General features: G+C 41.5%; 2 protein-coding genes across 7 annotated transcripts in view; one reads left to right on the forward strand and one right to left on the reverse strand.

Annotated features, from left to right (window-relative positions):
* Positions 1 to 2,170: 2,170 nt before the first annotated feature.
* Positions 2,171 to 8,047, forward strand: LOC119796974 (signaling mucin HKR1-like). 3 transcript variants are annotated; one of them, XM_038305780.1, is made up of 8 exons: positions 2,171 to 2,266; positions 2,404 to 2,441; positions 3,374 to 3,586; positions 3,752 to 4,218; positions 4,345 to 4,965; positions 5,205 to 5,342; positions 7,560 to 7,671; positions 7,853 to 8,047. In XM_038305780.1, exons 2-8 carry the CDS (start codon positions 2,405 to 2,407, stop codon positions 7,924 to 7,926), a joined length of 1,662 nt encoding a protein of 553 aa, XP_038161708.1. In that variant the 5' UTR covers positions 2,171 to 2,266; position 2,404; the 3' UTR covers positions 7,927 to 8,047. The 3 variants fall into 3 exon arrangements, with proteins under 3 accessions (XP_038161708.1, XP_038161707.1, XP_038161706.1); XM_038305779.1 differs by having other exon boundaries at positions 3,752 to 3,966; positions 4,051 to 4,965; XM_038305778.1 differs by having other exon boundaries at positions 3,752 to 4,965.
* Positions 8,048 to 12,468: 4,421 nt separating this feature from the next.
* The window catches only part of nbeal1 (neurobeachin-like 1), a 48,877-nt gene continuing 43,364 nt past the window's right edge, over positions 12,469 to 17,981 (reverse strand). For 3 of the 4 annotated variants that reach the window (XM_038305793.1, XM_038305791.1, XM_038305789.1), the window contains 10 exons: positions 15,937 to 16,053; positions 15,765 to 15,854; positions 15,577 to 15,686; positions 15,319 to 15,491; positions 15,133 to 15,227; positions 14,929 to 15,045; positions 14,553 to 14,714; positions 14,323 to 14,471; positions 13,921 to 14,056; positions 12,469 to 13,232 (listed from right to left, as the gene is read on the reverse strand). In XM_038305793.1, the coding sequence (XP_038161721.1) occupies positions 13,131 to 13,232; positions 13,921 to 14,056; positions 14,323 to 14,471; positions 14,553 to 14,714; positions 14,929 to 15,045; positions 15,133 to 15,227; positions 15,319 to 15,491; positions 15,577 to 15,686; positions 15,765 to 15,854; positions 15,937 to 16,053 (1,251 nt within the window). In that variant the 3' untranslated portion in view covers positions 12,469 to 13,130. The other variant, XM_038305790.1, reaches the window with a different exon arrangement.

A 17,981-nucleotide genomic window follows, 5' to 3' on the forward strand; every position in this document is an offset into this window, starting at 1 on the left:
CCCAACGTAAAAGCTGCATAAAGTCTGAATTGGGCGTCACTATCGCTGCCATATTGCGTGTGGCACTATTTTTTCTCCTCACAGCTTGTCTTTAATATGACGGAGTATTAGGACCAGGCTAGATATTTTTATTTTATTTTATTTAATAAATAATAAAGCATTACGAGAATAAAGTCTCGTAATGGAACGACTTTATTCTCAAAATGTTACTTAATTCTCATAATTTTACGATTCATATTTTACATTATTCTCGTAATTTTACGACATCATTCTTGTATGACTATTCTCGTTGCGACTACATTCTCATCATTTTATGACTTTATTCTCGCTTAAAAAATTATTCTAGCTTGTCGTAAGATTGAGATTGAAAGCTACTCGATTTCATTGATCCCAAAAGTATCCGATACGTGAAGAAAAATAAAGAAAAAAATGTATTTTGTTTGGGAAGTTAGGAATATCCGACTGTCCTAAAACATGATTGATCAGTATCTGACTGAATGTAACACAAAGATAAATACAAATCCAACGTTCTTATTGATTGTTTTACTTACAATTCTATCAGCAGAACTTCCTAATTTTTTAATTCAAAATATCAATAACAATAAAATATATTGCATAAATCTGTATCTTTTCGACAAAAACACGTTTACAAGCATAGTTACGCGTGGTTACGAAGAGCTTGCCACTCACAATATGGCGGACGCACTTACTCATGGCTCTCAGAGAATCTAGACTTTTCCGTGTATTTGCATAAAACTACCAACCGAAAATGGAAATACATATCTTAAGTAGGTGAAAAACAGCAAAATACAGCGGCTTTGTTAAATAAATAAAGAAATACAACAAATGTTAAGATGTTTATTCTTTTTAATCAAAAAAACATGCCGTTTAAATGGCGGAATTCCTTTTAATTTTGTAAGCAAGATCGACCCGCTTCCTGCTTCCTTTGTTAACTTTATTCTGCCAACAGAAGACCCTCCATACTCATTCTCTTCTGTGCACATATTTTGCAATCTGGGGTTAATGTTTCTTTTTAAATCAATGTAAGCATCCTGCCAGGTTATTTAAAGTATTAAATGCTGGAAAGCATCCTCAAGGACAACTACACCAATGAAAAGGGGGCGGGGCACAAAAACAGACGTCAAATCTTATTGTAACCTTGAACTTTTGAACTGTTTGAAATCACAAAGCAGCTTGTTATGCAGCTTTTCAACTCTATATATCATTTGTACTTTATTTATTAGACCATAACAATTTTCACTGCTGAGCCAAATTGTCTGTTTGAGGATTTGTTTAATTATTGAACTAAAACTCAACATCTGAAAAAGTGTGGCACGTATTTGTATTTAGCTGCACTGTGTCAACACTTTGCATAACCACACATGAAGCAATATAGCCTAAAAATACTTTAACATTTTGTTCATTTATCTTTTTTTTTTTTTTTTAGCAGGTTGTGTAAATCAGAGACTGAAAAAGTGCGTCTGTTGTACATCTGTAACACAGATTCTCTAACAGATTTTGTTATGGATTTTATCCACTCAGTATAAAACTGCATTCATTTTAACCCTTTGCATGAGGTTTTGCAAGGGCAAAACTTTGCATTTCATATAAACTCTCTGCATATTGCCTGATTTAACCCACCTAAGCTTTAGATTTCTGCAGCTCCTCCAGTGTTATTATTTTCGGTAATTCCAGTTATATGAGCATCTTAGTATAGGTTTGATAGCGGTTTTAATCATGGTAAATAGATTTTTAATCTAACCCTGTTTTGAAATGTATGTAATCTCTGACCTGTTTATTTTGTCTTTTGCTTGAAAAAAAAATGTCTGAGGCCTTCATAAAACAGCAGATTTAGACTGAGATCGGACTGCAAGCACATTTGTTGCCGCTTTGTTTTGTCATTTCACGCTGCAACCACGTTTTCCAAATATTGATTGAGCTTCGCCACCTGAACCTCTGAGCAGTTCAACCTTCCCATCTTTCAAAGACTCCAAAAATATCTTGTTTACAACATGACAGAGCTGAAAGGGAAAACTTTACAGTTATCAGTAATTTATGTTGTATATCTTAGATCTGTTTTTCTGCACTATCATACCTTAATCAGGTTAAAGTCCACCAAATATCAGTACATTTTAACCAATAAGTCAATCAGATTAATCAGTAATCCTATGGACTGTAATAATAGAGGAATTTATGACTGAGGCTAGAACATAAAGGCTAAGCCTTTCTTTCACTCCACGCTCACAGTTGATCACTGCAGCCTCAGGTAAGCGGAGAATCTTTACAGAGAACAAAAAGTGCTACAACGATTATCGAGCTGATTAATAAGTGATAGGGTAGGTTTGTCTGGCATAAATATAAGAGAGAAAACAATAATTGAAAGTTGGTGTATTTGTCTTACAGGATGTTTAAGTTTGTGTTGCTGTTCCTGACACTGTCAGGTAAGATCTACACTGTATGTTTTATCTTTCTGGGTTGCTCACTTTATAGATGATACAACCTTACTTTAATATAGTGGGTCATAAATGGTTTAAAACAAATGTGGTGTCTTTTCGGTTACGAGGCAATTAATTTTTCGAATTACGGATTCCTTTTTAGTTATAAATAACAAATCCTTGTATTTTGGTATATTGCCATGGTAACATGATTGCTGACTGGTAAAAATCAAAGATGTTTGTAGATTCATTACAGGATTATATGATGACTCATGTGCTAATTACTTATAGAACATCTTATTATTGAATGGAAATCCATCTTTTATTGTGCCAGCAGCATTTAAGAGAATAAAATTTAGGCAAATTCAACTTTAATTTGACTGTTTATTAGTGAGTGGAAACTAATTTGAATTCCAAATAATTATTTCTCTTAACTCAATAAAAATGTCATTAGAAAAACTGAAACATTTTGAATTTCTTTTTAGTTTAACTGTTTTGTAAAGAGCATGTAGAAACTTTAATTTAGAGATTTGTAGTTTCCTGTTTCCTAGGGGTATGTATTTGAGGTGATACAGAGCTAAATCTTTTCTTAAAACTGATAAAATAAACATGACCCTCAAGGAGGAAGATTTGTGTTCATCTTTACATGTCAGTAAATAGCTAAAGGATATTATTACCAGCTTACATTTTAATTTAAAGTAGGAAAAAAACTGAAATCTTAAAGGAGGAATTAACTTAATGACCCAACCCTGTAAAATGTTATATGGAAGAAGACTACATGCTATTCTATTGGCTGGAATAGCTGCTGAGTGATGACTGGACTCCAATCTGAAAGAGCACAAAATAAACAAACAAAAAAATAAATCCTCTATACTGCCAGGGTTGCCAATAAATGTGATATATATTGATCCAAATGTTCATGCCTACAACCTACATAGGTCTCCAAGCTCTTCCGATCCCAGACCCTAGACGGCAGAACGCTCCAACCTACCATCTCCCAAATGGCTTTAGGCGGGGCGTCCAGCACCCTGATGCCCGTGAACCTGTTCCTGATGGATTCAGACAAGGAACAGAACCCTCAAGGAAATTCCTTGTTGACCTGAACACTGGACTTGTCAAGGAGCACATCAGTGAGATGGACAGGAGAGTGGGTGAGTGCAGACACAACACTGGACCTTTTGCAAACTATGTTGTGAATTGTTGATATTTAAGTTGGACTGAAATTGACTCAAACTGCAGGTGTAAATGATTCCATTCTATTTGTTTGAGCATGAGGGCTGCAAACCTTTTCATCCCCCATTTCTTCTGTCTTTCAGTCTCTGATGTTCCAGCCCAAAGAAAAGGAGCTGGTTGGGTACGGATGGAGAACCCTTCTGCTGTTCATCTTCTGGTACCTTTCAGAGGGGAAAAAGAACCTAGAAGATCAATCCCAGCTTTGTTCAGACAGGGAACCGAGCCAAAGATGTCAATACCAGTTGCTTTCAGACAGGGAACCGAGCCAAAGATGTCAATACCAGTTGCTTTCAGACAGGGAACCGAGCCAAAGATGTCAATACCAGTTGCTTTCAGACAGGGAACCGAGCCAAAGATGTCAATACCAGTTGCTTTCAAACAGGAAATCAAATCCAGAAGGTCAATCCCAGCTGGTTTCAGAGAGGGAACGGAGGAAAAGATGTCAATACCAGTTGCTTTCAGACAGGAAATCAAATCCAGAAGGTCAATCCCAGCTGGTTTCAGAGAGGGAACGGAGGAAAAGATGTCAATCCCAGTTGCTTTCAGACAGGGAACTGAGCCAAAGACATCTATCCCAGTTGCTTTCAGACAGGGAACTGAGCCAAAGACATCAATCCCAGTTGCCTTCAGACAGGGAACTGAGCCAAAGATGTCAATCCCCGTTGCTTTCAGACAGGGAACTGAGCCAAAGATGTCAATCCGGAATGATTCAAGCAAGAAAGTTGGGCAAAAAATATCCATCCCACTTGCCTTCAGACAAGGAACAGAGCCGAAGTTGTCAATCCCCATTCATTTCAAAAAGGAAGTTAAGAAAACAATGTCCGTTCCAGTTTCTTACAGACAGGGAACGGAACCAAAGATGTCAATCCCGGTTTCTTACAGACAGGGAACGGAACCAAAGATGTCAATCCCAGTTTCTTACAGACAGGGAACGGAACCAAAGATGTCAATCCCAGTTTCCTACAGACAGGGAACGGAACCAAAGATGTCAATCCCAGTTTCTTACAGACAGGGAACGGAACCAAAGATGTCAATCCCAGTTTCCTACAGACAGGGAACGGAACCAAAGATGTCAATCCCAGTTTCCTACAGACAGGGAACGGAACCAAAGATGTCAATCCCAGTTTCTTTCAGACAGGGAACGGAGCCAAAAAATTCAATCCCAAGTGCATTTAGACAGGGGACAGAACCATCTAGAGCCACCGTCAAAACTTCGAAAGTTGCCTGTAAAGGGGAGATCATCTACGGAAAATGCTACGAGTTCAACCCAAAGTTGTTGGCCTTCAAAGACGCCCAGGTAGGACTATTTACAAACCCCTGTAAGTATGTGTACCCTCTTAGAGGTTTTTGTTATTTCAGTTTTTTGTGTTCAGGCTAGATATTGGACATTTAACTGTGACAAAAAAGCAGAAACAAACATGGTTAGACTTCTTCCTAGCCTTTACCAGGAATAGTTGCAACCCCTACTGATTAAAATTGTTTCCATTTCTGTTCTCCTCACTTTGCTATAAATAATATAATATTTCCTCTGCACAGGCCTTTTGCAGAAATCTTGCCCCAGATGCTGAGCTGGCCTCTGTGACGAGCAGAGATCTCCATTTCCAACTGGTTTCCCTGGTAACTAGGGGTGGCAAGACCAGCCCTATGCTGACCTGGTTGGGAGCCACAGTCAAGGCAAGTTATTTTCTCAATCAAGAACTAACATTTCTAAATAAGGGGAAGAGTATTTCTGGAAATACACACAAAGAAAGCAGTATTACAGCCCCTCTTCTCTCAGACTACCCAAAAGCTCGATGATGCAAGCAGACTGGCCATGTACTGAGGCACTAAAGGAGGCCAAGGAGAATGTCATCAGATATGTTATCAACAAGACAGATAATGTTATTCTTACCTTGATGAAACATTGACCCTTGAACCCTTATTTGGAATAGTTTCACTCACTCCAGTTGCTAGGAGAGCCTAAACTGTAGACAGATAACTAGAAGATGAACGGTGTTATAAACTTATAAGGTCAAACTCACAGTTTTGAGATGGTTACTTACCTCATCACGGGCATAAATGTATACTTCTGGTGTTTTTGGATCTATTTAAACACGTTTTTTTTCCAGGTGATGTGTTAATTCAATAGCAATTATTTTACAGACATGAAAAGGAAAAATCTTCTCAACTTAAATCATGTAGATTAGCCAACAAACTCTTGATATATGTATATTTCATAAGAAAATGATTAATAAACAAAATCTATAAAACATAACATTAAAAAACATAGATAATGAACATACGGCAACACAAAAAGCTAAAAATTTAAACTTCAGCTTTGTTCTGTTTGAGCTGAAAATTTTCAATTTATGACATCATATGTCGATATATATTGGGGTCGTGATTAGGAGAGCTCTGGGTGAGCAGCTTAGTTATGCAAAATCTATACCATATGTCCTCATGTATCCACCCAGTTATAGGATATAAAGATTAAAAACAGTAGGGCCTAAAATGGAGCCTTGTGGAACACCATAGCAAGTTTCCTATATTTACAAGAATTTTTCTTTTATTCATCTATTGGAATGTTAGTTTAAGGACAGATTCAGAGTCCATTCAGTCTGAGCCTGTCTGATAAGAGGGCATGGCCGTACTAAGCTGCACTGAGGTCTAGTTGAAACACTATTCAAGGTGGGTCCTGATCCATATGATATCAGAAACTGTTTAACATATTTGGGAGTGCAGTTTCTGTGCTAATACTTGTTTGGTTAGTCTATTAAAACTGAAAACAAGGTTATTGGATGGTAAGTACAAGGTATTCAAATGTTTCAGCACGGCGAAAAGAAAAATGCTCACTTAGGATTTCAGGAGGAGAGCGGAGTTCTGCTTCAACATCTTCGATATTCACTCAAAGGCACATACAGACAAGTAAAAATGCCCTTTTAAGATCAAACTTGACAAAAAAATAAGTTAAAGCTACAGTGTGTAACTTTTAGCGACATCTAACGTCCAGACTGCAGACCGCAGCAACATGAACATCTCCCTCCCCCACCGCTTCTCCCCCCCAACAGTACGGCGAGCGTTACGGGACAAAATGTCTTCCACGACGTCCGCATCACCTACCTTCTCAAGTGATGAGGTTTGTTTACATAGATAATTTTACAGATAGTATTCTCAGGCATAATACTGCCATCTATTGTTCAGTACCGTCTCAGTTCATCTCTCTCAACTTGCCGTTGTTATTTTCGAGCGTAATGGGCGATCTTGCAATCGCTAGTTTGTTGGCTCTGCGCTGCCGTAGCGCAAAGATGTCTGCCTCCATGGCTGCGAGACCCGCTCCTATGTAATTATAAATAACGAATTCTAAGGCAACGCAAATATTAAGGTTGAGAGGCTGAGCTCGTAGATGATGATAAATAACATAGTTGTGTATAATATATTACATTTCTGACTGTATATCCCTGTAATTATTACACACTGTAGCTTTAACAGGCCATGATAAAAAGAAGAATTATGAGAAATGTCACAATGACGTTTTTAAACCTGACAATATTTAACTGTCACACACGGTGTTGGCAGCATCATGTGAGCTTGTTACATTTAGCAAAGAAAATAGAATAATGGTTTCTCTGTATTCTTGAATGAATAAAGCCGGTTACCATTACACCTCAGGGCCTCATCTTCAGAAACATTATTAGAAGCTAGATGCTCGCTAAGATACCAAAACATTTAAGTAAATCCAATCAGAACTTCATCACCGAATTGTTGATTTAAATAAATAAATCACTACAGCAGAGCAGTTGAAACTGATTTAAAACCCCAAAATAAAACAATATTACCCTAATACTGAATGTAAACCTTCTGCCAACATCAAGGTGATAAAACTGGTATGTAAAAAGAATGATTTCTTTGCAGAACCAGCAGGCCTCTTGGGTGGACGGGTCGGACTGGAGCTACTCCGACTGGATGCCGGGACATCCCAACATTCACACCGACAAACCAGTCTGCGTCGAGATGTTCAAGATAGGTACGAAGCACCCTCACCGGACATTCGCAAACACATTGAATAACATTCATATATTGTCTGAGAACGTCGTCTAGTAAAATTAAAGGCTTCTTATAGGGGAAACACAGTGGCTGATAGAATATAAAACAAAATGGCTTCTTCTACTTGCTTTTCACACATCTGTCCCTACTCACTTTTTCAGATGAGAGCTGGTGGACCGCAGCCGACTGCGAACTAAAGCGAGCCTCCCTCTGCTCGTACCCTGTCACTGCATAAAGATACAGTAGATGATGTGAGATACGTCTACTGCAGGAAAAATCATCCCTACATGTGTTTGTAGTGTACTTACCAAATCACATCAAAGGATCTTCCCTAATAAAACCAAGCATACAAAAAATGTGTTTCTCTTTTGAATCTAGGACAACTGATTTATTATTTTTTTTTTTTTTATGAAAAATATTAACGCCTCAGATGTTAAAATTTTAATAGACAAAGATTAGGGACGTGTTTTACGGTCTAATTTAAGTAGAAACAATTAGTGTTGCGCCGATGCCATTTTTTGGCCCCGGTACCGATACCTGGCTGTGCATAATTGGCCGATACCGATACCATCTGTTTGAAATTGATGTATGTGTGTATATACACTATATTGCCAAAAGTATTTGCTCACCTGCCTTGACTCACATATGAGCTTAAGTGACATCCCGTTCCTAATCCATAGGGTTCAATATGACGTCGGTCCACCCTTTGCAGCTAGAACAGCTTCAACTCTTCTGGGAAGGCTGTCCACAAGGTTTAGGAGTGTGTTTATGGGAATTTTTGACCATTCTTCCAGAAGCGCATTTGTGAGGTCGCACACTGATGTTGGACGAGAAGGCCTGGCTCTCAGTCTCCGCTCTAATTCATCCCAAAGGTGTTCTATCGGGTTGAGGTCAGGACTCTGTGCAGGCCAGTCAAGTTCATCCACACCAGACTCTGTCATCCATGTCTTTATGGACCTTGCTTTGTGCACTGGTGCACAGTCATGTTGGAAGAGGAAGGGGCCAGCTCCAAACTGTTCCCACAAAGTTGGGAGCATGGAATTGTCCAAAATGTCTTGGTATGCTGAAGCATTCAGAGTTCCTTTCACTGGAACTAAGGGGCCAAGCCCAGCTCCTGAAAAACAACCCCACACCATAATCCCCCCTCCACCAAACTTTACACTTGGCACAATGCAGTCAGACAAGTACCGTTCTCCTGGCAACCGCCAAACCCAGACCCGTCCATCAGATTGCCAGATGGAGAAGCGCGATTCGTCACTCCAGAGAACGCGTCTCCACTGCTCTAGAGTCCAGTGGCGGCGTGCTTTACACCACCGCATCCGACGCTTTGCATTGCACTTGGTGATGTATGGCTTGGATGCAGCTGCTCGACCATGGAAACCCATTCCATGAAGCTCTCTGCGCACTGTTCTTGAGCTAATCTGAAGGCCACATGAAGTTTGGAGGTCTGTAGTGATTGACTCTGCAGAAAGTTGGCGACCTCTTCGCACTATGCGCGTCAGCATCCGCTGACCCCGCTCCGTCAGTTTACGTGGCCTACCACTTCGTGGCTGAGTTGCTGTCGTTCCCAAACACTTCCATTTTCTTATAATACAGCTGACAGTTGACTGTGGAATATTTAGGAGCGAGGAAATTTCACGACTGGATTTGTTGCACAGGTGGCATCCTATCACAGTTCCACGCTGGAATTCACTGAGCTCCTGAGAGCGACCCATTCTTTCACAAATGTTTGTAAAAACAGTCTGCATGCCTAGGTGCTTGAATTTATACACCTGTGGCCATGGAAGTGATTGGAACACCTGATTCCAATAATTTGGATGGGTGAGCAAATACTTTTGGCAATATAGTGTATATGAAGAACAGCATACTACTTGGATGTAAAATAATTGCCATCATGGCTTTATCAAGCTGCTGCCTACCTTTGTGAAGCAGGAAAAAATACTAATAGAAAGTGAATCCGGTAGAACTTTTTATTGCCTACCTGGAATTGGTGACAGTAGTTGAATAAACTTTTGGTTCTCAAAATGGTATCGATGCCGATACCACCATTTTAGAGCTGGATCGGGCCCTGCCTGATTTTGGTATCGGTGCAACACTGGTTGCAAGTGCTTTTTGATCAAGCTTCAGGAACGAATTGCTGGATTCAAAACATCTGAAGCGAGGTGGTGAAGTCCTGAAACGGCAAAGGAGCACAAACAGATTAACACTCATTTCCTGCTTTTTTTTTGGGAGTCATTTTAATAGACAGACCAGTATTGCTCCACATTTTCTCCCTTTGTGAATAATGGTTCTTCCAAACTGGTGCAGGACTTAAGATTTTTTCACTTTGTACACACAATTGTATACAAAAAGAAATTTTGTTGAGTACAGCTCTCTAGACCGTTTCCTTTTTTATTGTGTAGCCTTGATAAAGGTAAGCAGCAGTGATGAAAAAACACTGTGGTGAAAAAAAGTGATGTAAACATATGACTGTATAGTTACAGTTCCAACAATCTCTTTTTTTAATATATATATATATTCTCCATTTATATAATATTTAGCAGTCTAAATTACATTTAATTTATTTTAAATTCAATTTAAAGACCTTTAAGCCTATCTTCATGTAGATAGGTGGGTACTATTGAGGTAGTTTCTCGTTTGGTCTAAAGTTAATCAGACCCGTTTGTGACAAATTATCCTTCTTTTATAAGTAATCATAATGAAGTCGTAATTAAACAGATAATTTTTTCATGCAGTTATAAATAAATTAAATATTTTTATGCCTTTTATCAACTTTTGTTATCTTTTTCATGATACATAAAATCCCTTTGATGATCTAAAACATTTAAATATGGCAAAAACCTAAATGTTAGATCTAAAAGTAGGGATTTTTTTTTTTTAATAGAATAAAACCATAAAAATTGTTTAATTTAGACAAGACTTTAATGATCGTTTCCCACATGTGTATACAAAGCAGTTTGTACAGATTAGGGAGCCAAGTTAAAACGACGCTACAACTTTTAGTACCTAGAAAGTGCAAAAAGGACATTTAAAAGACGCTGAAATAAAAATCATGCTGTACATTATATATATTTATACTGTTTTCATAAATAATCACAGATATTCACACATCCATTAAGGTGACGCTCACAGAGGATGCAGCTAAGACACAAAATAGTATTTCCGATTATTAATTGAGTCCTATGTCATTGGTTCCCATTGAGACTGTTGAGGTTGGACATGTGGAATGCTGCGCTAAGTTGGTTTTAGGGACAAATGGCTTCAATGATGGACCAAGCTCCACTTTGTTGACACAACTGGCATAAAGGCACTCTGTTTGTTGCAGTCGTGGAGCAGCTCAAACAGTGGTCTTTTATGAGAACAATAAATACGTATTTTAAAAAGGAAAAAAAAAAATGCATTCAGAAAACAATTTAAGCACCTTTCACAGAAATCTCAAAAAGGATGCAGTTTGGTCTTTGCACTACCCCAAGCTGTGACATTTAAATAAAAACTAAACAAGATGAAAAAAAAAAAAAAAAAAGAGCGACTGAGGCAAAAATGTGGTGCAAAAATAGCAATCATAGCTGCTTCATACTGCAGAGTAAATAACTCATAATAAATCTCTTACTAACAAGGCATGCAAAACATACATGACGCCATGTAAAAAAAAAAAAAAAAAAAACTTCACTGATAGTCAGTCATGGAGCAGAAGTGATGATAGGAAAATTAAACAAGACGCTCTGGGATACGGAAGCCTGGATTGTTCAAATTAGTGACACGCTATCCCAGTTAGAGCAGAAGGAAGACTGGAATCAGAGGAAGGAATTGTATTGCTGCTAACACTGACATCTCGTACAGCCCTTACGCATTTCTTCATTTTCACAAGTGTGCGGACAGCCAGAGGAACCCCTAACTTTGCCAAACTGGAGTCTACAGGTGAAGAAATCAGATAGAAAACGTTGCTACTCATAAAGAAACACAAGTTCAAGTAACTCCGAAACATTCAGCCGCTTGTTTTCCCAGCTAAATCTAATGGAAGTTAGGTGCTTCATAATGTAGTGTTTTAGCGATTAATCTTAGTGTTAAAGCCTCGATTTATAAGAAAAACAAACAAATTAAAAAGATTTAAGCAAGATTATATGCTTTTGTTTGTATATTTTGACAATGCTGGCCGTATTTATTGTTATCCCTGGTTAGGATGTTTCAAATGCCTTAAAACCAGTTTTAGTGTTGCAGCAAATTCTCGGTAAATCCTTAATTTTAAGTACATACGTTCAGTGGCATCCTTGCACTATTATACCTAGACCCACAGCATCAGAGATCCTCCTCAGTAAACTGAGAAATAAAAGGCTTTTCCTACGATTAAGCCTTTTATTCCACTCTAGAACCCCCCAGGAGTCTTTAAAAAAAAACTTTCATTTCGCATATTTCAGTTGAGATATGCACCATTTTAAAAGAATTGACCGTCGCACAAACATTTGCAGCCTTTGGATTTCCTGTAAATGGATGCAACTGAAGCATTTTTTTTTCAAACCTGCCCAAGTCAACGCCTACATTAACAATTAAAAAGATTAAAACTACTGGAACTTTCCTAAAAAAGACTGGATTAGGCTCAGGTGAGTTTATCCGCTGTCTCTAGTGAGCAGGATGGTGAAAGAGAGGCAGAAATCGGCAAAGCTCATCGTTAGAGAAGCGGAGCAAAGAGTACATCTTAAAATATGCTGAGATTTGCTATACTGGGATTTTAATTTGACACATTTTTCTACAGTAAACAAACTAAACACCTCCCCCCACGGTCTAGGATGTATGATGCTGTGGGCTTGCTTCCCTTAAAATAACAGGAACAATTAAAAGGTATGTTGTTTTTTTTTATCCCAGATTATTTAGAAGAAAGTTTACGGTCGAATCAACACTAAATAAATATTTTTGATTTCTACTGGTTTTTCAGTGCAGGATCTTTTCAGGTGTTCCAACAAATGAGTCCGTCTCTTTATACAAACCTATTGAAAAAAGGCATAGAGTTAGTTTTGCGAGTGCTGGAGCTGATTTACTGCATAAGGCTGGAAACCGAGAAGACTCCCAGCCGACATAAACAGAGCCATCTGTCCGACTCAAAATAAAGGTCACTTACATCTAGCTTGTTGTCTGTTTTTTTTATATATATATATTGGCGATACGCTTCTCATTCAGACAAACACACACTTGTTTGATTGTTATATATGGTGAGGAATGAAGAGGGGGGTAGTGGTGGGATGTTCTGCAAAGGAACCACAGCGCCAGCGCTTTGATGGTCAACCAAAGCAGGACAACACACCCAGAAAAGATGGATGAGCAGGATTTATGACGCCACTTTCCAATCAGTCGCTTGCTCAGCTAAAGAAAAAAAATGGAGGAACTTAAGGGAGTTTATGAAAAATGAGGAACAACCGGATGTGAGGGGTAAACAGGAGTCAGGGATCAGTTGCTCTCCTGATGGGTGTTGTATTCCGTCTCCGTTGAGATCTGAGTCATCCTCTTGCTGGAGCCCCACAGCTTTCGTGTGATCTGGCTCGATCGCATCTGGGAAGAGCGGAGGAAGAGGAGGAGGAAGTCGGAGAAAGGGAGTTCAGGGGGGGAGGGGGGATGGAGAGTGTGGGGAGAAAAGTGTCAAAAGGAACAAAAGAAGGAGGGAAAAGGGGAAAAAGGAGGGATGTGATTCATGATCGCAGCTTGATTGACTTGTGAGGTAATAAAGAAATACAATCAAGGCTTGATTGACTTTGGTGAGTCAGTCTAAGCAAAAAAATGAGGAAAAGCTGGAAGGTGCAATGATTAAAACAAAGCTCCCACATTTATAACTATTTTGGCACATCGTTATTATTATTATCAGTCTGTTTTTATGGCTTTAGTTTGAAGGAGTTTCACAGCATATTTATTCTGGATTGAATATAAGCACTGAATTCTCAATTCGATGATGTGGAAGAGCGGGAGACGACGTCCCTGAGGAGGAGAGGTGAGGCGTGCGGAGGAGGTTTCACATGTTTGGGGTGGGCGAATGTGTCTCTAATCTACAGTTTAAATCAAGGGGGGAGAAACAAACGACATGCTAGGGTCTCTGTGGACTGGAAGTGGGGCTGAACACCAACTGGTCCCGCTGGTGGAGCAGGCGCGTCGGCGAGCGAGCCCTCAGAGGGGCCAGCAGCGGGGAGGCCATAAGGGGCGACCCCTCCAGGCTCTGAGCGATGTAGTTCCGCAGAGAGTTCTTTACCTCCGCCGGCTTGCCCACGCCGACGATGATCAGCTTGCCGTCGTCCAGGCCCACCAGGACGTGGCTCTGCTCCTTGGTGACGGAGACGCTACGGACGGGAACTCGCATGGTCATGGGCTCGGAGCAGAGAGACAGGCTGGAGGAGAAACAAACGAAGCGTCACGGCGGTGCGTGGAATACCTGAACACAACCGTCTTCCTCACCTTAAACCACAAATTAAATGCATTTCTCCACTCACTGTTGCCCCCTACAGGCCATTAAGCAACACACTAATCAACTGACAATGGGAGGAGAGTTTTACCACTAGCTTTTAGGCCGGATTAAACGCACTTTTCAGATTTCACTTTTATGCATTAAATTCTGTCTGAGGTTTTACTGCAATCCTGCAGATCGTTTGCTTACCTGTACAGATCCCGGATGGACAGGTATCCTTGCTCACTCCCAATGATTACATACTCCCCTGAAACACACATATCAGTCACCTGCTCCTTCAGCCCCTCACTGCAGAGGTGCTTCCCGTTCACAGAGTAAAGATGAAGAGTGTTTTTGTCCTGAAAAAACACAACAAAAACTAAGCACAGCTCATGCATCTCCTGTATTCAGCCGGTTGATACGAATGCTACTACGTTTACTTTGAGTGTGGCCTTGCCCTCCAGGCACGTGTGGACCAGCAGGTGACCCTCCCAAGACACGGCCAGGTGGAGGATGGACAGCGGCAGGGAGCTGTCACACGGCGGCCGCAGGCAGCGCATGTACTGACCTCGGCGGACGGTGTGGATGATCACCGTTCCGTCCTGGAGGCAAAACAATTTGCATCTTTGGATATTTGTTCTGCTAATACCATAAACCTAATTACTACAGAGTTGTTTTTCTTCTTCTGTCAACCTAAACCCTGAAAATGGTGATATTATCTAAAGAAAACCAAAAATACAAACTGATATGACATCCTACCACTAGATGGCAGCACCATAAAGGATAAAGGGAATAGAAATAATGCTGCCGTCTTACTCTTGAGCCAGAAATGGCCATATCCAGCTCCGTGCTGATGGCCACGCTGACCACCTCATCCGTGTGGCCGTATAGCACCTGGATGGGTTTGGAAGAAAGACCCACAGGAGCTCCGTTCTTCAATAAAGAAAGCAGAACACAACATGAAACCACTTTTAACACACCGACCGTGTTCTTTGTTCAGAGGCGCCCATCTGCTCCGACCTGCTGCAGAACCTGCCACACCATGCAGGTTGTGTCTCTGGAGCCAGAGATCAGGTGGATGCCGCAGTGGTCGGTTGATAAGCAGGTAACCACATCTGAAGGGTGGAGATAAAAAAACATGCAAAAAAAAAAAATGAGGGAACTACAAAGAAGATGGAAACAGACGCTGATCATCTATTTCTTTACCCATGTGTCGGATGTGCTGTCCCACGGTCTTCCCCTTGACCAGCGAGGTGACCCTGAGGCTGTTGTCCCAGTGTCCACCACTGAAGAGCAGCTTTCCGTCATGGGAGACAACAAACAGGCCTGCTGTGAGCTCCACGCCGGGGGCAAACGGCCCTGACAGGAAACGCTGGGTTCTAGAAGGATATATATATAAAAAACGATGATGACTTGATGTCAGAAGTATCATTTCTCTACATGTAATAGGATCATCGTGCTCACTTGGTGTTGGACACTGTGGGGTCCTTAATGAACGTGAAGTAGTTGGAGATGTTCTTATTGTAAGGCAGCCACCCATGGGTCCCCACCAGGCAGTTATGACTCACCGTCACCTGGAGGCGCCATAACATCCAGAGGCGTTAATGCTAACATCAATATAAACCCTTTTATTAGAGGAAGGAAAAACTCACCATTGTGTCGGGGCTTCCCTGGCTGATAAACGAATGGGACTGGTTCTTTGGTACGACGGCTTTAACCAGCGGCACGTTGTCGCTGATGCCCTGCAGCGTGTGGGGGCAAACTTTTTTTTTAGTTTTTTTTTTTTTTTTAAATCGTTCTAAACTGTTAAGTGATTCTAAATACCTCAACAAAGAAGGACTTGAGATCTCCGAGGTGTTCGAACATGTTAAGAGGACTGGAGTCCTGCTGAGCCTTCCTCTTCTCCACCTCCTCTTGAGACAGACGGACCGGATGGGGCTCCTACAGTCCAAACGGAAACACAGACTCAATACGACTCTGGCAGTAAAGACGCAGGAGGTCATTGCATCGCATCGCTGCTGATTTCTTTAACAATAGGACTCCTACTAGAACTCCCACTGGCCATAAATTTGACAGGTGACATTTTTCGCAATGAAACGCGTTGATGTCATCAACTGAGATGGTTCTAGTGTGCGATATAAACCCATTGTGGATACGTAAACCTTAAAACAGGTCTAATATATATTTTTCAAAGCCTGTATTGTATACTAATATAATTTGTCTTCTAAATTTATATTAAAAATAAATCAGTAGAGTAAGACTGTTTTACTACACAGGTTCAAAGTTTGAAATTACAATTTTATTTACAGAAATTGATTGATTCCCCCCAAACATTTCCCGCAGAGCACCTTTTCACATTCACAGGGTTCCTACAGCATAAGGCAAGTTAAATTCAAGACTTTTTAAGACTTGAAATAGAAATTTAAGACCAAATTCACAAGAAACACAAGAAAAACCTGCTTGCGACAACTTAACCCAAAGGTTTATTTTAACATAAACCACTAACCTGACTCCGCCAGATGGATTTGCTCTGCATATCCATCTGGAAACCTTCCGTTGAAGTAATTTTGGGAAAGGGCGAAAATACTGGTTAGCTGATTGGCCTATGTTGGTGATAGACGGGCCAAATAAACCAATAAGATCAACGAAGCATATGACGTAACAGAGCGACGACGAAGAGGAGCCAATTGATAGATCAAACTCTTGCCGAAACCAGTCGGGAGAAGAGCAAAAACATCTTTTCCTCTGAGAAAAGCCTCCAGAGGAGTGTTCTCATAGGTGGACTAATGACCGGGCCTACCGGGCCCAGGCCCAGGGGGCCAGAGGCCCCAAGGGGCCAGGCCAACTTGGCCCCGCGGCCGCGACCCAAGCAAAACTACTTTTGCAAAAATAATAATCTTAGGCCCCGAGGGGCCAGGCCAACTTGGCCCCGCGGCCACGATCCATAGAGGGTAAGAGGCCCCAAGGGGCCATGATTCATAGAGGGTAAGAGGCCCCAAGGGGCCAGGTCAACTTGGCCCCACGGCCACGACCCACAGAGGGCCTGAGGTCCTAAGGGTTCAGGCCAACTTGGCCCCGCGTCCATGATCCATAGACGGTCAGAGGCCCCAAGGGGCCAGGCCAACTTGGCCCCGCGGCCACGATCCATAGACGGTCAGAGGCCCCAAGGGGCCAGGCCAACTTGGCCCCGCGGCCACGATCCATAGAGGGTCAGAGGCCCCAGGGGGCCAGGTCAACTTGGCCCCGCGGCCACGATCCATAGACGGTCAGAGGCCCCAAGGGGCCAGGCCAACTTGGCCCTGCGGCCACGACCCACAGAAGGCCAGAGGCCCCAAAGGGCCAGGCCAACTTGGTCCCGCGGCCGCAAGCCACAGAAGGCCAGAGGCCCCAAGGGGCCAGGTCAACTTGGCCCCGCGGCCACGACCCACAGAGGGCCTGAGGTCCTAAGGGGTCAGGCCAACTTGGCCCCGCGGCTATGATCCATAGAGGGCCAGAGGCTCCGAGGGGTCAGGCCAACTTGGCCCCGATCCATAGAGGGTCAGAGGCCCCAAGGGGCCAGGCCAACTTGGCCCCGCGGCCACGACCCACAGAGGCCCCAAGGGGCCAGGCAAAATTGGCCCCGCGGCCATGATCCACAGAGGGCCAGAGGCTCTCAATCATTATTATCAAAGCTAATTCTCAAATTGGATGGATCACACAACCTCACTCACATATTCTTTATCAATTATTAAAGGTTGTTTCTGAATTTTGATCACAGAACTTAATGCAAATATTCTTGATTGATTGACAAAGCTCATTCTCAAATTTTGATTACACAACCTTACTCTGACAAATTATCACTATCAAAAAGCTCTATCTCGAATTTGGAT

This window comes from Cyprinodon tularosa, unplaced genomic scaffold (assembly GCF_016077235.1).
Source record: "Cyprinodon tularosa strain WSP-4 unplaced genomic scaffold, ASM1607723v1 ctg564, whole genome shotgun sequence".
Taxonomy (NCBI): domain Eukaryota; kingdom Metazoa; phylum Chordata; class Actinopteri; order Cyprinodontiformes; family Cyprinodontidae; genus Cyprinodon; species Cyprinodon tularosa.